Source organism: Sus scrofa, chromosome 15 (genome assembly GCF_054392235.1).
Source record: "Sus scrofa isolate SSC_HxYL_T2T_F1_AM1 chromosome 15, Sscrofa_HxYL_maternal_Yorkshire_Landrace_v2.0, whole genome shotgun sequence".
In the NCBI taxonomy this organism is placed as follows: Eukaryota; Metazoa; Chordata; class Mammalia; order Artiodactyla; family Suidae; genus Sus; species Sus scrofa.
Genome location: NC_139397.1, coordinates 74,614,283 through 74,637,505, shown reverse-complemented (window position 1 = coordinate 74,637,505; position 23,223 = coordinate 74,614,283). Strand labels below are relative to the sequence as shown.

Here is a 23,223-nt window from a genome sequence, read left to right as displayed (position 1 = left end):
TATGAATTCAAGCAGCAAGACCTGTTTCTAGAAGATAGAAGCATATATAAAACTGGTACAGGAGTGGTCTGGTGGCTCAGTGGGTTTAGTACCCGGCATGGTCACTGCTGTGACATGGGTTTGAATCCCTGGCCCAGGAACTTCCACATACCACAGGTACGGCCAAAATAAAAATATAGTATATTAAACACCTTAAAATATACCACTGAAAGACTACAACATGTTACAGGATAAGTAGTGTAAATAGTTTATTTGCTCATATGCCATGAAAAGACCAGGAAAGTAACATGAACTGCTTTTATAAAACATTTCTAATATTGCTAAGAAGCAGGCCCATTAAGAGACAAACAGAAAAGAACATGCCAACATTATTCTCTTATGTGTAGATTAATAAATAGGCAATTATTTTAACATGTTCATCAGTATTGAGCTCTGGAAAACAGCTGCTTGCACTAAAGGACCAACTCTGTTACATCTCATTGTCAAATTGCTTTTTTTTTCCCTCCATGAAAATGAATGTTTAGTCAGACAAAATCTTGGCATGTTCTTTTTTAAGGTACACATTTATGGAAATGTGCTAGCAAGTGGCAGTTTAATCTTTATGTAAATAGATACGCTAAAGTGAAATGTAACTGATCCCTAAACTGTCCTTGTAGTTAAATATATATATTAAAAAAAACTATAAGTTAAAATAACATTCAGATTGTATAGCATAAGCTGATGCATCTTTAAACAATATTTACAATATTACCCAGAGTTTTAGGTGGGAATTAAAGAGAAGTGTAAAAACCATAAAAAACTGCACCAATTTTATAGCAAAATATCTGTACATTTAAAAAGAGATATATAACTACACATTATCCAAGGGAACTGGGACCTTCACCAGGAGTTCACATAAGCACAACATAAGAAATTCAGTGGTTAAATACTATACAATAAACTTTACAATTAATATACTGATGTAATGTACCAATAAGGTAAGCCGGAAGCAGAATGTCTATTATGAAAAGTACAAATTAGCTTCAGTCCAGTTTTTGACTTTGGAATGGATCAAGTGCCCTGCCAGAGAGGAAGGAAAAATAACTGGCTTTGTTGGCCAATTAGTCCCCATGACATATTATTGAAGCTTAATCCTGATGCATTTCAGCAATTTAATTGCAATTACCCTTAATGTAATCTGGGAAATACAAGAATTTCTTAGCTTTGATGCCAAATATCTAATCCAATCTACAAAAATGGGGGGGGGGGAAACCCTGCGATTGTCAGAGGAAAGCAAAGCCAGGTTACTAACACTACTCTTAGCAGAAATAATCTTGAATGCTTGTTGATAACAGCCAGTGAACTCTTGCTAGCAAGGCACTGATTTCTATTCTCAGGATTGACCCATAATGGTCCTCAGAAGTCCTAATACTGATTACTGAGATGTTAATTTTAGTGCTAATTAATAAACAACTGCATTTTTTTTTTAAGCTGCCTCTAGCTGAAGAACACAGTACTGCAAGTAAGTCTTGTACAACAATCTGTATGCCATTGTATGGTCACATTCACACCAATGTCTCTCTCACAGGGCATGTACCCCAGCCCAGAAGTAGAATGTGAAACAAGATAACTGACTTCTGTGCCACTGCATTTGCATCCTGTTTGTACTTTGCTGGGTGGGGCTCAGTTATGGACAGAAGGAGTTTTTGTGTGACTTCTTTTCCTTCTTCCATGTTGCACGCCCTTAAAAATATAAAGTTGATGGGTATGGCTGAAACACAAAATTAACTCCTTAAAAGACATCTCAGCAAAGGAAGCCCAGAGCATATTCTTCCATGTTATTTACAACTTACCAGGATATCAGGGTGGGCCATTATGGGACAATCACAATGGCAGGTAATGAATGTAATATGAAATTTATATTTTGGTTAAAAAATTGAATAACATACTGGTGTAAAAAGATACCTAATCAAATCAAATCCTATTGCTTTGATTAATCTGAGCAGGTACTTCCACTTTTAGGCACTTGTTAACAAAGGTTGAAAGGAGAGCCCAACATTTTTAAATTCCTATGTTTGCTAGATCTGAGCCCTTAGAATATTTCATCTATGTTCAAGGCTACAGTTAAATGGTAGCACATAAAGTTCACGTGGACAGTTTCATTCACGCACACCTTCTTTATACAGGCAGATCTCAGGTTCACATGGTTATTTCGGCACCATTAACAGAACGCAAGTTCTGATCATCAAAGCGCCGCCTGACACTTCTCCTCACCGCATCGGCTCGTCTGTATGGTTGGTTTCTAAGATCTGTAAAAAAGGGCAACCAATGAGAGAATTGCAACCTTCAATATCACATGTCTAAGCAAGACAAAGGCCAGCTGGCAGCCAATCAAAGCAGCTTGTGTAGAAGAGTAGGCTAATGGGCCCTTCAAACTCATTGAGTATTTGAGCCAAAGACTTGTACTTTGCCCTCAATATTTACAAACAAAAAAGCATGTAATACTGGTGTGATTCTGGCTTTTATAGAAAATATATGAGATTGCTTCTGTCACTGGCCAGAGAATCTAGCTGAAGTGTTATTTTGAAATGTTTCTTCCACTGGATATAGCTGTTGCTTAGATGTTTTTCTTTCTGGAAACCCAAATACCAACAATAATTGCAATGAATTTCAAACTGCAAAACTATTAAAACAGACTGCTCTGTCCAGTCTTATCAGAAATTATAATCAAGAAAGGAACTTATGCTTAGTTTGCAGACACAGCTTCCATTATTTTTACTCCATTAAAATCAGCTGAGGTCAGTTTTTTATTTTGTGAATTAGAAACATAATACTCAAAACACTGAATAAAAGTAATCGCTAAATCAAAATAACACCTCATTCCTCAACATTCTTTCCTGCCACTCTATTTTTTGCTTTTCATTTGAGGGGAAAGGTTGTATGGGCCCTCTTGGATTCTCCTGTTTGTGCTGCCAATAAACAGCAAGATACCTCACGACCACCACTAAAAAAATGCCTTGTTGAATGAATGAATCAACAACTGCACTTCAGTTCAAGTAGGCATTGCTATGGAGGGATGAAGTGAATTTTATTTTATGTAAACACTCTTAGCATGCTTTCTGGATGAATAAGGCAGGAAGCCTACCCAGCAGGTAGCCTCCCGTTTAATGGAGGTCAGGGCTTGGTAACAAGAAAAAGCAGTCTTGGTAACAAGAAAAAGCAGGCTTGGTATTTTTCCCTCCTGTTTTAATTAGCAACTATTTCCCTTTCATTAACTTAATATTGCTGACTAACAGAATTAAAACAGATTGAGTATTTTTTATCCCTTCACTTACTCAGTAGATTGAAAACAGATGGGCTATACCTGGCCCACAGAATGCTTGGGCCCCTGACTTAAAGTTTTAAATATAGTTTCCTGATATTTAAATTGGTAATGAACATAAAAACCAGAGTTTTCTCTTGAAAAAGGAGGATCTCATGATACTGGGCCCAAATTCTTACAAGGCAAAAAATAAGCCAGAGCTCAGCAGAGTCCCTCCCCCCACCCCCAGTTCCTGACTCACTGGAATTTGCGACCCTGCCCTACTACTAAATTTAATCAAAGAATAGTTTTGCATGCTTTAATCCTTGAGAGCCTCTGCTTCCTCGCCTAGAGTGGTAATAGAAGATCAAAATTCTATTTCTGGCTAAGGATACAGTGACCTGCAGTTCTGTGGTTCCTAAGTCCTCTGAGTTTTAAAAACCCTAATCCTTCTTCAAAGACTATATAGGTCACTACCCTGGCCAAGACTTGCTCTCAATTTCTTCGGATCAAAATGGAGTTAACCAAGTAACTTGAAGGCCAAGAAGCGGTTAAAGGAAGGACAGCCTAGCACCCAAAGCAAGTATAATCACCAGCAAATACCCCTGCCCCAGCCATCACACTTGAGAACATGGAAGCAGACCAAAAAGAGTCTGAAAGAGAGGCTCCGCCTCACGTCACTGGAAGGTGACATACAAAGACTTCTCCCAGGTCAGACTCTCACCAGTATTACCCTCAGCCATAGATTGAAATCATTGATCTGCATATAGAGAGAGGAGGAAGCTAAGTAAAAAGTGATGCTTGCCAGCTCTGTGTATCCTCCACCACCGGTGTGCTAGAAGAAATCCTTACCCTCGAGTGAACATTTGGAAATTTAGTGATATTATTCTTCTTTAAAGCTAAACAGAAAAAAAAACAAAAACACAAAATGATGGTTAAGTAAAAATGGGATGAAAATGGAAAGCAATTCAACTTAGTGAATAACATTCCCGGGCACGTTAGCCAACAGAAGAAGAAAGTGGGAGGCCACGCTATGAGAGTCAGGTGTTAGAGAAAACAACGGAAAGGTGAGCACGGCTTCCCACCCAGCTCTCTGACCACCCAGATCCAAGCTGCTTTGAAGTTTGGCTCCAGAACAACAGTGCAGCAGCAAAACTGACAAAACACGTTAGCCAAGTAGATGACAGTGTCTAAGCCTTGTTAATAAGCACTGGTGGGTAAGTACACTGCAAAGCAGGCTACAACACACCACGTTCTTTGACATATTCAGAGACAAGGGAACATACATAACAAGTGCAATTCACAGAAGAGTTAACACCACAAAATAAACACATAATCAGTTCCATGTCAATCTCAGCATGGGAGTCAAACAGCAGCTATTTCATGTACTCCAGTTAGAGTTTGTACTTGCCTTAGTGCTTTTCCAATCAACTAGGCACTACAAAGAAGTCTCTCTCTTTTTTTTTTTTTTTTTTTTTTTTTTTTTTTTGCCATTTTTGGAGCCACTCCAGCAGCATATCGAGATTCCCAGGCTAGGGGTCTAATCGGAGCTATAGCTGCCGGCCTATACCAGAGCCACAGCAATGTAGGATCCAAGCCGTGTCTGCAACCTACACCACAGCTCACACGCAGCAATGCCAGATCCTTAACCCGCTGAGCAAGACCAGGGATCGAACCCACAACCTCAAGGTTCTTAGTCAGGATTCGTTAACCACTGGGCCACGACGGGAACTCCAAGAAGTTTGTTTCTTATCTAGCCATCAGGAACTAATCCCAGGCACTTACTTCTTGGCAAAATTTGATCATTTTTTAAAAATTCTAAGAACAGTGACATTTTCCAGTAAGAGGTATTTGCTATTAGTATTTTCGGTGCCACCATCCTGACCAAATAAGTAGATCCAGATGTGTCTCATCACAGAAATAATACCCTGGGTTTGACATGGAACAGAGCCACCAGTGAAGAAGCATAGATGAAGTAAGACTGTGGGAGCTCCTAAGCCTTTGTGTTCATTTCCTGCCTCACAGCCTCGGGCTCCAACATGGAATTTGGGCATAACACTCAGAGTGAAAAGAGGCGAGTACAAAGCTATGGATTGGCTTCTGGGTCAAAAGAGCTCCATGAGTTTAGCTTGTACCATGAGCTCCAACACACTGTGGATGATGGCTACAGACTATAGAAGGCAATTAAGAAAGAAAGACCCAATTTACAGCTGTGTGTAGTTCACAGCTCAGCATTCTGCAACTTCAGAGCACCTTGAAATCCTGAGAGATTGTAATACAGCAGCTCATTTTACTATCAAAGCATGCTGAGTACAAAAAGGCCAGCTGAATATATCTATAAATCTATTCAAACCTAAGAAGTGCTCAATAAACGTTCAGTATAGTAATTACTGTTATTAATGACTATCACTTTGTGTTCAGAGATAGCAGCCCCCAGATCTTACAAGCAACTTAGTTGGTCCCAATCCTGATTCTTAACAAAGTGTTCTAGTTACCATTTTCTGAAAATTTCTACAGTAATTGTATAATTCAACTCTCACACACCATCACAGTCATGTGGATTTGTAGCTGTACTGAAAGGGCTAGTGAGTAAGCAGTTATGACTGAAATGCAAAACCATGCAGTGAGAAGACAACACAAAACACGATGAGGGATATGGCAATTCCATGCTAGAATGCTGGGTGGCCCTGACACACAGACAGAGGGTCATTAGAGGTCAAAAAATCTGTAGCAACCTTTTAAGAGCATCAGGTGAGAAAGAGTAATAGTTTAGTAATGGTATTCCTCAGTGAGAACAGGTTCGCAGAAAAATCGAGAGCCACGCTTGGCGGTGCGAGCAGTAAAGGGCACAGTCTTCAGCACTGCATTGAAAATGACAGCCGAACAAGACAAACACAAGAGAGTAAGAAGCCAAGATCTGCTGCATTAGTACACAGTTAGTGCTCTGTTAATCACCCCTGGCGTAGGGGAGGGGGGAGGGGAGCAGGGAGGGGAGAAGGCAACATATACCCGAGTTCATAATGCCTAGAAGAGTTACTCAATCTTTTCTTGGTCTGAGGCACGGTGTTTGGATAGAACATGGAAAATTCCTATTCAAAAGGGAAAAAAAACCTGCCCCTTAAATAATTCATTCACCTCCTATGGCAGATCAGGTCAGGCAAAACAGAACGTGTACGTTTTAGTCATTTTGTAAGCCAGGTGTCCCTAAGATGGAGAACAGACTGACGAAAACAGAACTCTTAAGTTCTCTTTTCTGGGGGGGGCGCTTTTTGCCATTTCTTGGGCCGCTCCCGAGGCATGTGGAGGTTCCCAGGCTAGGGGTCGAATCGGAGCTATAGCCGCTGGCCTACACCAGAGCCACAGCAACTCGGGATCTGAGCCGTGTCTGCGACCCACAGCACAGCTCATGGCAACGCCGGATCCTTAAGACACTGAGCAAGGCCAGAGATCAAACCCGCAACCTCATGGTTCCTAGTCGGATTCATTAGCCACTGAGCCATGACGGGAACTCCCAGAACTCTAAGTTCTTGACGTGCCAGGGCTGGATGCTTCTGTACGTACAAGTAGATCTTACTGCAATCCTGGGGCTAAGAGGTGCTTCCCAAGGAGATCAGTTTCCGGTCTTGCTCAGAGCAGAGCTTCTCCCTCACTATGGGGGAGGCAAGGAGAGCTCTATCTAAAACAAGGAAGCTAAACAAGGAAACTTTGTGTAGGAGTCACCTGCAAGCCACTGTGGGGTGAGCACAAATACCCAGAACATGCGTCCGCCCCATGGAGATAAGATGGAGAGACGGGCAATTTCACCAGCCACTTACCTATCCCACTGCTTATGAGGGTCTACTCTGGGCAAGGGGCTCTTTACTGACTTCCTTTGGAGTGATTTATTCACAGGTTTTATTTCCTTGGGTCTGAGCTGATGAAAAAAATTTTGATTTGGGCATTCTAAGATCCCTATTTACCATGCTGACTCAACTATTCATAAGAAATGAAAGAGTTCCCATTGTGGCTCAGTGGTTAACGAACCCAACTAGTATTCATGAGGATGAGGGTTTGATCCCTGGCCTCACTCAGTGGGTTAGGATCTGGAGTTGCCATGAGCTGTGGTGTAGGTTGCAGATGTGGTTTGGATCCTGCATGGCTGTGGCTGTGCTGTAGGCCAGCAGCTGCAGCTCTGATTCAACCCCTGGCCTGGGAACTGCCATGTGCCACAGGTGTGGCCCTAAAAAGACCAAAAAAAGAAGAAATGAAAAGTCCAAGAGTTATGGTTTTTAAAAATTAGAACAACTGGGGAAATGTGAATAATAACCATCTATTTGATATTAAGGAACTGTTAGTTCTGATGGTGTGTGATGAAGGGATTGTGGGTATGTTTATTGGCCTTATTAAAGGGCCTTTATCTTTTGAAGATACATACAGAAATGTTTCCAGATAGAATGTTATGTCTTGGATTTGGGGAATGGGGAGGAGAGAGAAGCAATATAGAACAAGACTAGCCACATGTTGAAAACTGCTGACGGGTAAAGGGTACATGAGGATCCATCATACTGTCCTCTCTATTTTTGGATATGTTTCGCTATACTTCTGAATGACATTTCCTACCAAAAAATAAGTGTCTTGCAAGATGACAAACAGTATTCTTATCAAACCAACATAAAAGGAAAGTCACTTGTAGCCACTGCCCCAAATTAACTGTCCTGATCTTTAAGAGGGAATGCAGAAACTCTAAGGAACTGGTTCCAGCAGAAAGCATTAGGCTATAACTTCATTAGGCAAAGCTGGGTTAGTGCCATTCCTAGCTGAGAAAAGGCCCCTTCCCCAACCCTGGGCTCCCAAGCCTGTGTTTCCACCCACAGGAAAGCACCAACTTGTGATTTCCTACTGTCTTCAGTTGGCTTTGAATGAGTAAAAGGACATACAAACAGCATGTTGGAAAAACATGTGTCGCCTGTGGTTAGTATATTGCATTTATTAATCAGGCAGGTTTGTAGGAGTGGCCACCAGGAAGAAAATGGAGCGTGGCAACAAACTAAAGACAATGCAACGCTGTTAGAAGATGGAGCCTGGTGGAGTTCCCATTGTGGTTCAGTGGTTAACAAATCTGACAAGTGTCCATGAGGATTAGGGTTTGACCCCTGGCCTCACTCAGTGGGTTAAGGATCTGGCGTTGCCGTGAGCTGTGGTGTAGGTGGAAGATGCGGCTCAGATCCCACATTGCTGTGGCTGTGGTGTTGGCTGGCAGCTGTAGCTCTGATTTGACCCCTAGCCTGGGAACCTCCATATGCCACGGGGACGGCCCTAAAAGGACAAAAAAAAGGAGTCTGGTGAAATCTATAGTGGTCCAATGATACTGAGAAATAAAGAGATTTTACAGAGAGTGTGTTGGGGTTCTTTGACATGCAATGCACAAGCTACTGTAAATATGCTTCAAATACTGTCACAGAGTTTCCCTGTATAATTCTGAATCTGAATAAAGTCAACTGAAGAACTTGTAAACCCTGGACAAAAGCAGCAACAAAACCTGTAAATGGCCAGTAAGGGCGAGGCCAATGGGATCTCCATGGGCCAGGATGAGAAAATCGATTTTACCTGTGATAATATCTTCAATGGCACCATCTTTTCCTTCGTATACGTGTCTATTATCTTTAACTTGTCGCCTTCTTAATTCTGCAATTAATTCTTGCTGCTGCCTCTTTGATTTGTGGGAAGGAGACTGAGAAAAAAGAATGGCAGAGATCAGTGGGACCAGCACTTGCTGGAGGTTTGGAAAAATCTAAAATGTATCTGAGCACTTTGATACTAACAAGCAGCCTCTGCCCAAAACAGAAATGGTGCCATCTCAATATTCTGCTCAACAGAAAAAAAACCCAACAAAACCAAAACCAACCAACCAAAAAACCCTGAATGCTTCTGGGAAGAGAAACTTTTTCACTGAAGAACAGACACAACTGGCTGCAATGGGAAGGCTGGATCCTACACAACAAGAGGCAGCTGGTAATAACCACTGACTTCTTCAACTTTGGTTCAGAGGATGGTGGTGAAGAATACTCTGACCCACCAGCCTCTATGGTCTTCACCCATGTTGTTTCCTCCATGGAATGCTCCCTCTCAGTCCCTCTCAAACCTCCAGCTATCATGACAACACAAGTGGTGACCCCAGGAAGTCTTTCCATCCCTGGACACTAAGCCATCCAATCATCAGGTTACACAGGATGGCCTCTCTGGAGATCCAACTGAGATTTAAGTTCCTGATCTCTAGCAACTTGGAAATGCCACACAACCAGGCCTACAGCCTCATTCCAGTGATGGCTGAACAAACGAATGAAAGAGTAAGTGCCACCTGCCAAGTGCCCTTGAAGGAAGTGGGAAGCACCCTGTGCAGACCTGGCTGGCTGTCCGCCTGGCCTGCATGTTTCTGAGGAGCCGTCAGGGCCTCCCCTCAGATAAGGGCCATTCTTAGGAGCCTGGCACACCTCACCTTTGGGTCCTGCTGATCCAGCAGGGCTTCCTGTTCCAGGAGTTTCTCCATCAGTGCCTGTTCCTGTTTTTTCCTCAGTTCGTTCTCCTCTTCTGCTTGCTGGGTAAAATCAAAAGAAGCAAAAGATTATGTCACTGCAAATGCCAGCAGTTGACACTTCAAAAAGTCATTCTTAGAGAACCCTTGGTGAACCAGGGATGAGAGAGTAAAGGAAAGGTTTTTTTGTTCTTGCTTTTTTTTTTTTTTTTTTTTTTTTTGGTCTTTTTAGGGCCACACCTGTGGCATATGGAGGTTCCCAAGCTAGGCTTTGAATTGGAGCTGTAGCCATTGGCCTAGACCACAGCCACAGCAACACGAGATCTGAGCCAGGTCTGCAACCTGCATCACAGCTCACAGCAACACTGGATCCTTAACCCACTGATCAAGGCCAGGGATCGAACCCGCATTCTTACGGATACTTGTCAGGTTTGTTACCGCTGAACCACGATGGGAACTCCAAGGAGAAGATTCAGAAGAGCTACACTTTCTGCCTGCCTATGCCTCTGAGTCAGGGTCTTGCTGTCTGTCCATTAACACATCTCTTCACATTCTAGTGGCTGAATGTCACCTCTGCCGGCAGTCCTTCCCAGACAGACCTCTTCCTACTCACGGTGCTTCTTAGTCTCAGTCCCACAGATGTGGTGGGACCTCCCCTTTCGGCAGCTCTGCTCAGTGATTTTCGTGAGATTGTTTTTCTTCCAGAATCTGTCAACCTCCCTATGGCTTCTCTGAAAGAAGGGGCTCAGGCTCCTCTCCTTTTGCTCATCGTTTGGGGAAGATCTCCATCCCCTGGCCTCTGGTTTCCTCAGGGGCCTCACCAAGTGACACTCTTGGGCTCTCTCTCCACAGCTTGCTTCTTTCCAGGGAGGTGGTGTCGAGCTGGATGAATTAGGGAGGTCAAGGTGAGCCTGCCTGTGTTAGTCATGTCCAGATCTGTGGGCTTCCTAGAGCCACCTTTCATTTTTTTTTTTAATTAAAAAAATTTTTTTAATTTAAAATATTTTAATTTTTTTGTCTTTCTGGGGCCACACATGTGGCACATGGAGGTTCCCAGGCTAGGCATCAAATCGGATCTGTAGCCACTGGCCTATGCCATAGTCACGCCAGATCCGAGTCACATCTGTGACCTATACCTACACTTAACCCACTGAGCAAGGCCAGGAATCTAACCCACGTCCCCATGGATACTAGTGTGTTTGTTAACCACGGAGCCATAACCCCTAGAGCCACCTTTCAGTCCACACTAGACAGACACTGGTCCAGAAACCTGTAGACCTGGCAGGACTAATACAGCCAGGCTCACCTTGCCCTCAGCCAGAGCGCCTCTGCTACAGGCCAGGGCTCGCTCCTTTTACCCTTTACACATTCAACAGCTCCATGGGAGGCCTGGAATTCTCAGTCCTTCGACCTGCCTGTAGGGTGAGCAGTCAGCAGAGCAGCAATGGTCCTGAGCATCCCCCTTGCCCCACAGGGCAGCCAAGGGCTTTTGTTTGGAGGCTGAACCCCAACTGGCTGGGTGGAGACAGAGAGCATCTAGGCTGAGGGCCAGAGACGGCCATCTCATTCTGACCACCCAGATCTGCTGCCCAAAGGCACCGGCGGGGCCTCTGCAGAGTGGCTGAGATGCAGATACCACTCCAGGAGGACACTCACTTGAGAAATAATGCCAAGGAAGGCTTGAAAGAAGACATCAGACTCCTGTTTACCTTATAGGCTTTCACGAACCGGACAAAGACAGGAAAGAAGACAGAGGGTGGTGTTGTCTTGGGGTTTTCTCCGAAGTACTTCACCACATCATCGAAGGCATCCTGTGAAGAAGTGAAATTTCCCTTGAATGTCATTAGCTCCGGCACTTGAACTTGACGCTCTGGGGAAAGAGCTGCAGGGTCTCCCCAGCTCTCCGGCCATCACCCTCCCTCACCTCCTTACTTCTCCACGATTCTCTACAGCCTGGGTTTCCTCCCAAACCCTGGACATAGGCAACAGGAAGAATGTAGTGTGATGCAGCCCAGGAATCCATCTCTAGGACCTCCTGCACTTCTACACACACTTACGTAAGCAAAGAACTACTCCTTTCAGGAATTTCCTAAGGCCATGCAGGTCTCTTTAAAACCAGCAAGGTTAGAAGGGATCTCAGCATTCTGATCCCAGCTCACCGCTTCAGCGCCCTTGACAGTAGCCCCACAGTAGAGACACACAAGTCTCTGCTTGAAGCCTCCCAGGATAAGACAGCCAGCCTCATGCGGGAGCCACCCCACTGCATCTGTTGATTTCCAACAACTCTGCCTTCCCTTCTACTGATGGTGTGCAGTCTATTCTGGCTGCTTCTCAAGTGCATACACTTGACCCCCAGTATAGTGTAGGAATTCAAAGTCCTGCAGAAACCCAACACCCTGGGAACCCTGAGCAGAGGCCTGACTCGTGTTGGTTGTAGGGAATACAGGACCTACATAGAGGCAGCCTAGGAGGGGAAGGGGAGGGGACGGGGAGGGCCTCAAGAGGGGAGGGTGAAGATCCCAAATGAGAAGAGGACAATGAGCAGGACAAGGGCATCTCCAGGTACCAATTTCAGAAAAACCCCTCGGTCCTCTATAATAACAGCTGCTTAAGAAATCAACCCTCAGCAGACAGGGGGCAATTCTCCCTCAAAGCCAGGGCCAATGCCCCAGGTGGTGTCAGGGATCCGATCCCTCCTGGCTGGGCATCAAGGGGCACAGATACCCACCTGTGCGATCTTGGCATCGTCCTGCAGCTTCTTCAGCTTCCCTTCATTGTTGAAGATGAACTCCTTGAGCAGCGTGTTGTGGTCATGCATGGTGTACTCCCTCTTGGTCAGGTCCATACCCCTCTGTAGCTCCTTGACGTCCAGCAAAACATTCTCAAGGGAGACTGAAGTAGAGAAAGCAATGGCCTGGGACTTTAACAGGGGAAGGCAGTGCCACCATGGGCCTGGCTGACAAAGTGAGTTCTCAGTGGGTTCCTAGGGTCAACTAAGAGCCTTACATCCAGTCTCCAGCCTTCAGTGCAGAGGGCCTTAAAAAGGAATCATTTACTCGAAGCTCACCATCAAGCATGGAAGTAAGTCCCAATAGGCACGAATTCATTTGCACTATTAGCCCCTGCTGCCAATGAGGAAAAGCGGCACAAAGATGTGGAGTGGCCCGTCCTAGGTCACACAGCTGAGAGGCGGCAGAGACAGGGTTCAGAGAACAACTGTGGACCCCAAATCCTGCGCTTGTTCCCAACTATCCCATTTCTCTCAGGGGATGGTAACCAGTTGGCTGGCCTGTAGGCTCAGAAGTTCCTTAACTGTGACAGGCTCAAGTGCTCATCCTCTACCTGACACTGTGAACCCTCCTGCATTTCTGTGGCTCTCCACCAGGGGGCACATTTTACCTGCTGAAGTTCAGTTGTATTGACTGCTAGGACGCAAAGCAACCTTGGACAGCTTCTTCTCACTCAACAACCCTTCCGTGCTTGTGAAGAGATTATTAGCATGAACCTTTCCATTTAGTCCCGTGGCTGCCTACAGGAGGTCTGCGCCCCATCTCCACTCCCCACTGCCTGACTCAGCTCTGCACATGGAAGAATTACGGACCAATGAGGCATGTTTTTCCCTCACGAGACCCACACTGTGTTATTCATCTTTGACTCTTCAGTGCTTAGGCCAGTGCCAAGTACACAGCAGGAACTCCAAAGGGTCCACTGGATAAACAAAGGAGTGAGTGAATAAATGGGCGAAAGGATAAGGAATCCATGTCACCTGGTCACCTGGGCCCCAGAGACAGAAGACAAGTCAGCCGGAGAGCACCTCAATCTTCCCATTTCCATCCTGATTTTTTTGAAATAACCCTTTTGGGGAATCTCATCTGGGCCACACGAAAATGTGCTACTTGAGTTTTTTTAAACTTTTTTTTCTTGATTAGAAAAGTTGCTAAAGGAGTTCCCAACATGGCTCAGTGGTTAACGAATCTGACTAGGAACCATGAGGTTGTAGGTTCGATCCCTGGCCTTGCTCAGTGGGTTAAGATCTGGCGTTGCCGTGAGCTGTGGTGTAGGTCACAGACACGGGTTGGATCTGGCGAGGCTATGGCTTGGGCTGGCAGCTGCAGCTCCAATTCAACCCCTAGCCTGGGACACATCCAGATGTCTTGGGTGTGGCTCTTAAAAAAAAAAAAAACTATGACTTATATAAGAGGGTTGTGTGGAGTTCTCCTGAATAAGAACACAGAAGCAGCAGCCATTTACTTTGAAAAGTCAGAGAATGTCTTGGCCTCAAAGATTCAATTCACTAAGTCTAGGGGAGGTCTCAGGAATATGAATCTATAAAAACCACTTTTGCTGATCATGGTTCAAGATCATAATTTGAGAAGCACAGCATGTAACCAACTCCAAGGTTGACCTGCGTCTTGTTCCTTTTCTAGCCTAATATTCTTTTGAGAGGACATGGTACACTAGACCACACACCATATGAGAAGATGACCTGGGTTTGAGTTCTGTTACTATCACCTTCTACCCATGTGACTCTGAGGCAAGGCATTTAAAATATTAAATGTCAGTTTTCTCATCTGTAACATAAGAATACTATTACCCAGTACAGCCCAACTATCGCAAATTCACTGATGATTTAAATGAGACGATGCATAACTGTCATAGGAAAGTAACAACCAAGAGGTATTGGTAATTTAACTTGTTCTCGGGCTAAAAGCAAAATGTTTAGAACTGTCACACCTGAGAAACTGGGACAGCACAAAATCTAATTAGAGTGCATGTTGGGGGGTGGGTCTCAGATTCTCATTCTCTTATTTCAAATGACAGCAACAGAATAATAAGGGCAACAGATGAAGAGGGAAGGTGCACGAGGCCCAGAGACCTGGATCTTTACAAAAAGGACACTCAGGTCACCCTCACATCTATGACTATATGGCTCCCAGGAGGGGGCAATGCCATCAGCTCAGAGCCTCTGATGTTTAAGTTTTGCCTTTACAGAGGGGTTCTTTTTTTTTTTTTAGGTCCTCACCCTCAGCATATGGAAGTTCCCAGGCTAGGGGTCAAATTGGAGCTACAGCTGCCAGCCTACGCCTCAGCCACAGCAACACAGGATCTGAGCCATGTCTGCAACCTACACCACAGCTCACGGCAACACCGGATCCATGACCCACTGATTGAGGCCAGGGATTGAACCCACATCCTCATGGATACGAGTTGGATTCACTTCCACTGCACCACAACAGGAACTCCTATGGAGGGGTTCTGATGGGGGTCATCTAAGCAGGGAATGGTCCCCCCATGAGTCAAGGCCTCCAAACCCCAGAGTAACATTAACAGCTGAAGTCAAGTACCTGCAGCAGCCTTCTCCACATAATGAAGCTCATTATAAAAGAGCGACACTTGATGATATTTTTCTTTGACAACGTTGGATATATAGTGCAACAGTGTCTGCTTTCGGTCTGTTGACTTTGTATCCAGGAGCTGAAAGCCAAAGGAACACAGGTTAGAGCACAAGGTGAGGGGAGAGTGAATGATGATGATGAGAATGAATACCTGCGCATGGGCGCCCCAAGGGGACAAAAAAACATTCCTACAGGAGAGTCAGATCGCTCTCGGGTGAACCAGCCCAGTGATTATCGAGTGACAAGAGGACTTCCTGACCAGGGAACATGCTCAACCTTATGTACCAGGGCTGTTCCTACACCTCTCCTCACATGAGCCCTCCAGCCCCCAGTTGCTTTCCCACCTCCCCGCTTACAAGAAGGAAAACTCCAGTTCCAGTGCTCTCCCAAGTGATGGCCAGGGCAGGAGTGAGGGTGGAGGTGGCAGGTGTGCACAGGTGCACCCCGCCCAGCAGGGCTCTGATGCCATAGTTTTCACATCCCGCTCAGCCCCTCTGATTCCCCAAGGCAAAGCAGATGTGCTTAAGGGACCATGGGTTCTGGGGGACAGACCTGTGACTAATTCAACACTCTCTTTTAACCACATCTCCCCCCTTCTGGGGACTCAACTGCTGTGCGACCTGCTCCCAGGGAAGCCAAGTTAACAGATGTAGCTTAGGAACAGGGGTCCATGCAGCATTTTCTCTGTTCCTGTTCATATTAAGTCAGGTGACTCTGAAAAGCAGAGCACCCTTTTTGCGCTCAGGGAAAAAGCAAAAATTTTAAATACAGAAAAGTATAAAGCAGCGGTTTGAAAAAACTCCTTAATTCCATTCAACCTCTATGTTCATCCAGTTTGTTTTTAACAGCCGCATCCACACCATGTGGAAGTTTCTAGGCTAGGGATTGAATAGGAACTGCAGCTGCCGGTCTACGCACTACAATAACACAGGATATGAGCCATGTCTGCAACCTACACCACAGCTCACAGCAACAGTGGATCCTTAATTCACTGAGTGAGGCCAGGGATCGAACCCACATCCTCATGGATACTAGTTGGGTTGGTTACCACTGAGACACAACAGGAACTTCCTGTGTTGGGTTTTCAACCCACAGAGCCACAAAGGAACTCCTCTCTGTTAATATCTTAACCTACTTCTATTCAGTTTTTTTCTCCATATTTTACTTAATTAAAATAAAACCATACAGGCAATTTACACTCTGCTTTCTTTCCTAACCACAACATCACCTATTCCTTGGAAAATTCATCACAAATATTCTAACAGCTGAAGAACAGTTTGCTATATTAACTATTATTACAGTGTATTTAATCATTTCCCCAGATGTTGAATATTTATATTGTTGCTAACTGCTTGCAAATTAGAAATGAAAGACAGCATCCATAATTCAGACTCCTGAGGAAAAGATTCTTAGAGATGGAAATATTGGGTCAAAGACTATGAGCTTTTTTTTGTTTGTTTTGTTTTGTCTTTTTAGGGCCACACCTGCAGCATATGGAGGTTCCCAGGCTAGGGGTCTAATCAGAGCTGTAGCCGCTGGCCAACACCAGAGTCACAGCAATGCCAGATCTGAGCCACATCTGCGACGTACACCACAGCTCACAGCAACGTCGGATCCTTAACCCACTGAGCGAGGCCAGGGATCAAACCTACAACCTCATGGTTCCTAGTTGAATTCGTTTCTGCTGCGCCACAACGGGAACTCTGAGTATGAGCACTTTTAAGGTTCTAAGTGCTTGCTGCCAAACAGTGTTCCCAAAAATTTGTACCAACTGCTCCTCCCACTAGCAGACAATCTTCACCGGAATATCCCACCCTCACCTCCCAGAGCAAACTCTCTCTGCCCCAGGACTTAATCTTTGCCAGCTGTTCTGTGCCTCATATAACTCTTGTATTTCTTTTAGCCCACTCACCAGATCTAAACTCTGAAGTTTAAATCCATAAACTGCTCCTCGTTTACTGCTATTCATATAGTTTCCAAGGGCCAAGATGATCTGCAGAGAGAGAAAAGAGAAGCCTCTCAGTTCAGCATCATAGGCACTCCCAGGCTCAGGGAGGCAGCTGACGAGTCAGCTCTTCCACGCACATATATGAGGAAAACTTCACTTGCCTCCAGAATTTTCTTGAGTTTTTGGGATGACTTTATAGAAACGGATGCTGCTATAATTGAGTGCAGTTGCTAGATTCCAGTCAAAGGACAGGAAGGGGAGGGGGGAAAAAAAAAAAAAAGACATGTTAAAAATGGGAAACTCTAATTGAAAATTAAAAATTAACACAGAAGAAAATAGGCCTCCCTTTAGACCTTATAGCCTTAATGCTGAGATTCTATTTTTCCTAAGCATAACCTATTTAAGTTGTCCTGCTAGGTCTTATCTATGGCATTATATATGCAAGCTCATTTCAAAGTATTTGAAATAAGAAGTGTTATCAGAACTAGCTTAAAAAAACAAAACAAAACAAAGATGAACTAGCTTATCATAAAATCTGTCAGCAATGAGACTCAAGAGTTAGGAGTCAGCAATGTCTTCTGGCAGAACCCAGTTCCCTGCCCACTGTCTCTAATCATGCAATACAATTCATATTTTTAAATCAATGGAGCTGGCCAAGAATGAAAACAAAACAAAATACCAAAGAAATATAATCACTGTGCAGAAGTTCTCAGAACATGTCTTGGACAGACATGCTACTAAAATCAGTAATTAACAATCGTTTATTTCAAAGTAGACCTGGAAAGAACTCGGAAAGAACCACTTGGGACATTCCTTGGAAAGAACTATTTAGGACTACCAGGTGAACACAGAGGAACGAGAGAGGGTTGGCTATTACTTCCGCATCACCACGTGTCCTGGAACCAGCTTTCAATGAAAAAGATTCTTGAGACAAATTTCATGCTTCCAATCAAAGTCCAAAAGCCTTTTCACTCTACGAGATCGTTTTTAGAAGTAAAGTCACACATTATCAGTCTTGCCAACCCAGCCAGAGGACTGGTACCTCTAGGAGGGGACTGAATTTGAGAAAATGATTTTCCTTCTTCTCTGTAATCAAGTGTCCTTTGAAATGCAGAGGACATTTGTAGACACGAGAAATGACATTCTCTAGAGAGACGGGCAACATGCAACATGGAAATTTCACCGTTTTCAGGTTTATTTGGCATACACTATGTGAAAGAGATGGCAAGAATAAAAATGCCATCTATAAATTTCTGGAAAGGAGTCTGTAACACTCATAATGTTACCTGCCATCTGGGAGGAACCCAAGACAAAAAATATTCTATCCCTTTGGACCCCCTCCCTTGCCAGAGTTGGTCCACTCACAGGAGTCAGCATCTGGATGCTTTCGGCAAAGTTCCCGATGAAGGCCATGATGGTCATCTTCTGCATGAGCCTCTCAATTTTACTGAACTGCATCATGAACCGGTCTTCATCCGACAAGTTTTCCACGGGCTTCCTCTCCCGCTCATAGAGCCGCAACACTTTCACCTCATTCTCAGTTGGCAAGAACCGCATCAAACATTCTACAAAGTCTACAGGCAACGTCTTCAAGTCAAATCTGAAGACAGCAGTACGCATGTCAGTATCAGAGAGAATCTCCTCCCCTTTCAACCACACCTCCATCCGGTCCAGCTCATGCACCACCTAGTTGATGAGATGATGTCTACAGATGTGAAGATGCCCTTCAGTGCTAGCTCCTGACTCTGCACCAAGCACCTTCGTTCATCCTTCCTGGAAACCTGGACTTTCTCACACCTGCCACGCTCAGTTTTTAGGCTAATAGTATAGCTCTAGGCCTCTAGAAAGCAATAGTAAATGACAGCAGGAAGAAAGAAGCAAAAGGAAGGCTGAAGTATCTGGTGGTTAAGTGGTTCAAGGACATGCCTTTTTTATGCATGTGAAGTACTACTCATTAAGGAAATTTAATATTACACACACAATTATGGAATATCTGATGAACTCTGTAAAACAAAATATTTCAACTATACCATTTAGTCTGGAATATTTTTTCTTTACAAAATATGCACCTTGAAATTCACGCTGTGGAGCAGTGGGTTAAGAATCCAACTGCAGCTGCTCAGGTCGTTGAAGAAGCACAGGTTTGATCCCGGCTAAACAAAGGAGGTTAACGGATCTGGCACTGATGTAGCTGTGGTGTAAGTTGCAGCTGCAGCTCAAATTCAATCCTTGGCCCAGGAACTTCCACATGCCACAGGTGCAGCCATTAAATTAAAAAAAACAATATGCATTCAAATGCTTGCACCATATGAATGTTCTGACTTAAATGCATACATCCCTTGAAGGGATAGGTCTTTGTGCATGTATGTGCAATCTGAACAAAAGAAATATTTGCTTCAACCTCTATTTTCTTCTCTGGACAAGCTTTGTTCAGCAAAATAATAGAATTATACTTAATCATCATGATAAGATATATAAAGATTAAAAAACAAGATGTATATCAGGTTTCAATATCAGAAATCAGAACAGACTATAGGATGCACTAAATGACTGGATCATGATCCTGGCTGAGGACATGAAACTGGAACGAATGATTTCTCACTGTCATTTACTCCTCTAAGAATCTCTAATCGAAATGTATGAAATACCAATTAATGATGAATTAGTTCCTAAAACATCTAATAACATCCTTATTTTTGAGAGTCACCACAACCACAAGAAGGATAGGAAGATTCTTCTAAATCGAAGAGTAAAAAAGACTACCACCTTCTCTTCAGTTCAAGGATAAAAAAAAGAAATAAACTTGGTTTACAATGTCCTGAAAGTGCTAAGGAGCAACAAGAACCACATTCCTACTGTTATGAATTAAAATATGCATCTGTATCATATTTGCATCTGGCATTGAACTATATCATTCCACAAATGCCATCAAATTTGTACTCAACAAGTCTGGATAAAATTCAGATGTTCCATAGAAAACTGACATTTTCTCCCTTTTAAAAGCATCTGCAATACTTCTCTCAACTTTCCTTTTATGTAAGTGTGACTGCAGGTATATATAAGAGAGCAGACAGAGATAATAAATGATGTCACGATGCAGTTGTTATTCTTCTAAAACAATTAATTACTCATTCTAATACAGCACCCCGAGGATCATTTCTGGTCCACCTCTTCAGCATTACCATTTTTATCCTAAATTTACAATGATACAACCTTCCAGAATGTCCTGAACTTACACATGAATTGCTTTACAGATCTCATCGGCGGTCTTTCCAGCTTTCCTCAAAGTTATGGCAAGATTCTTGGCCCTATTTGCTTCTAGTAACGTCACTTTGTTTGATCCCTTCTGTGTTATCTTCTGTTTGCTTGAAGAAAGATCAATGGCAGGACCTTGGGCTTTTGTCTTAAATATTTCCTCAAATTCATCTACATTTAAATCCTGGGGAAGGGAAAGGAATGAAACAGGCAAGTTAGACTATACTTGCAAAAGAAGTCAGGAAGCCATCCTTTAGATAGTTTCCTAGGCATCAGAGAAGTTACTTTCCCTACTAAGTACTTGTCTTCGGCTGTGGCTTACTCTATTTCCCTATTTGTGTAAGAGCTGTGTGACTCATGCCACATATAAACAGACAAAAATGCCTGAACCAGACAACTGATTCCACCCATCCAATTCAACTGCCTTTCAATTGCTGGCTTGTAGGGAAGGCCACCACAGACTAAAACTATCCATCTATCCAGTTAGAGGGTGTGATTCTTGAGTCCTTTTCCACTTATAGTTCAATACAGGGTTTTTTTTTTTAATTGTTTTAATAAATTAAGGGCATAGATTGCACCAGATGTGGTTTTTTTTTTTTTTTTTTGACAGTGAAGATATTCAAAACTATTCCATTTTTAACTTTTTAAACATAGAACCACCTTACAAAATAGCATCCAATTTTATTCTTTATATCAAGGCACTTAAAACACTAGCTTTTATTGCTGAGACTTTCGGGCTAACAGAGCGCCCATTCTGGCTTTGCTGCACAGGGAGAGACCCTTGTTTCTAACCAATGAGAAAGATACCTCCAGAATTCGCTCGTCATCAATTTCGTTGAAGACTGTGCCATTGATCTGATTTGGCTTCAGGGCAACCCAGTTAAAGACTGGCATTCTGAATTTCGTCTTGATTGGCTTCTTAATTTTCACAGCTACAGAGGTCAGAGAAAATGAAATTAAGATTCCACCAAGACCCTCAATTAACAGTCCTTGCAGATGACACTCTAACACTGGAGGAAGACATGGCCAGGTGTATGTAAACATGGAAAACATCACACAAGGCTTTGACCATAGCAACCTGAGGTCATCATTTGGTTGACTGATACAACAGTGTGTTAAAATTGCCTAAAAGCCAGGGGGGTTGCTTTTATTTATTCATTTATTTATTTTTTTTTTTAATTTTGTTTTTTTAGGGCTGCACCCACGGCATATGGAAGTTCCCAGGCTAGGGGTCTAATCAAAGCTATAGCTGCCAGCCTACACCACAGCCACAGCAATGCAGGATCTGAGCCATGTCTGTGACCCGCACCACAGCTCAAGGCAACACTGGATCCTTAGCCCACTGAGCGAGGCCAGGGATTGAATCCATGTCCTCATGGATTCTAGTTGGGTTCATTTCTGCTGAGTCACGACGGGAACTCCCTTTATTTATTTTTTTAATGTAGGCAACTGAACTGCAGAAATATAGTCAGTGTCAGGACAAAACTTAAGACAAGGGAGCAGAAATTATTTTCCATGTTATTAGCAGAGAGGGCAAATACTCTGTGACTCACTCTGATACTGGTGAACATGAGTGAGTTTTGATATTCTCAATTCCTGGTTCTAGAACACATATTTCCAAACAATTCTTAGAAGATGATCAGAGACTGAAAACAGTGTCTGCCTAAACCACCAGGAATGTAATGTCAAGAAAGCTAACTTTCAGCCAAAGTGATACATTCCTGTGGACGATTTCGATGATAGGGATTATACTGGCTGCTGACTTATTTAAATAGACTAAGAGCCACAAACGGCCCCAGTAGAAAATATTTAAGAAGATAAAAGGAGTACTCAGAAATCTGGGTTTGTATTGCTTTTCTGAGAAGGGCCACAGACCCCTCCCCTCTTTTTGAAGAGCAGCTTCGCCCCCAAGAGTCAGCCAGGTGTGACTAGAAGGTATTAATTAATGAACCCATTAGAAATACTGAAAACCTCTTACTAGGGAGGAAGGGCTCCATCTTTGAGGGGATGGAGTAGAGGAGCACCAGCTCCTCTTACTCTGGGAAAATGAGCTAAAAAGGGCAATCTATTAAAAGTTCCATTACTTAATGACACACCACAAAGAAGTCTTCCTAAACTAATCAGCTATAAACATTCTTTTTTTTTGGTCTTTTTAGGGCCACACCTGCAGCACATGGAAATTCCCAGGCTAGGAGTTAAATTGGAGCTGTAGCTGTTGGCCTACACCACAGCCACAGCAACAGGGGATCCTTAATCCACTGAGTGAGGCCAGGGATTGAACCCATGTCCTTAAGGATACCAGTCGGGTTCTTTATTGCTGAACCACGATGGGAACTCCAAATATTCACTTTCTGAAGTCCATCTCGGGATGGCCACATTATTTGGGAAGGGAGGGAGAAGAAATTCAGCACAGGACAAAATCCAAGTAGGACACCACTGGGCTTTTCCCTGGCTGCCTGCCGCACTGAAAAAAGGGGGCTGAGACAATGCCTCTCGTTCCTCCAGAGTTATGCAGGCCATATAAACAGCAGGAATGTCACCTGCCAAATCCACACAAAAGCATGCAGGAACACAGAAACACAGCTCTTGCCGAACCAGCCCTTCTACCACCAACTATGACACCTTGGTCCCCACAACCCAGGAGTGGCAGATTTCTTACCACACTCCATCTCTGTCTACACTGCCCAGGAAAACTGATGTCCTCAATGGGACAAAGGCTCTGACCGTCCTTTAGTCTGGCACTTCAGCGAAGTTAGGGGCACCTTCTTTTCCTAACCTGAGGTGACAGGTCAGCACCACTTGGCTCCAGTATCCCTCTGTAGACAACACAGGC

General features: G+C 43.7%; 1 protein-coding gene across 9 annotated transcripts in view; it reads right to left on the bottom strand.

Moving 5' to 3' along the window:
* Window positions 1-223: 223 nt before the first annotated feature.
* FMNL2 (formin like 2) overlaps window positions 224-23,223 on the bottom strand; it is a 330,828-nt gene continuing 307,828 nt past the window's right edge. For 2 of the 9 annotated variants that reach the window (XM_084998511.1, XM_084998516.1), the window contains 12 exons: window positions 21,198-21,322; window positions 20,372-20,574; window positions 18,501-18,735; window positions 17,297-17,365; window positions 17,100-17,180; window positions 15,137-15,266; window positions 12,520-12,683; window positions 11,501-11,602; window positions 9,756-9,854; window positions 8,867-8,990; window positions 6,016-6,141; window positions 224-2,288 (listed from right to left, as the gene is read on the bottom strand). In XM_084998511.1, the coding sequence (XP_084854637.1) occupies window positions 6,050-6,141; window positions 8,867-8,990; window positions 9,756-9,854; window positions 11,501-11,602; window positions 12,520-12,683; window positions 15,137-15,266; window positions 17,100-17,180; window positions 17,297-17,365; window positions 18,501-18,735; window positions 20,372-20,574; window positions 21,198-21,322 (1,424 nt within the window). In that variant the 3' untranslated portion in view covers window positions 224-2,288; window positions 6,016-6,049. Of the gene's footprint in view, window positions 2,289-4,085; window positions 4,180-4,737; window positions 4,821-6,015; window positions 6,142-8,565; window positions 8,991-9,755; window positions 9,855-11,500; window positions 11,603-12,519; window positions 12,684-15,136; window positions 15,267-17,099; window positions 17,181-17,296; window positions 17,366-18,500; window positions 18,736-20,371; window positions 20,575-21,197; window positions 21,323-23,223 lie in introns of those variants that run through there. The other 7 variants (XM_084998510.1, XM_084998515.1, XM_084998514.1 and 4 more) reach the window with 4 other exon arrangements.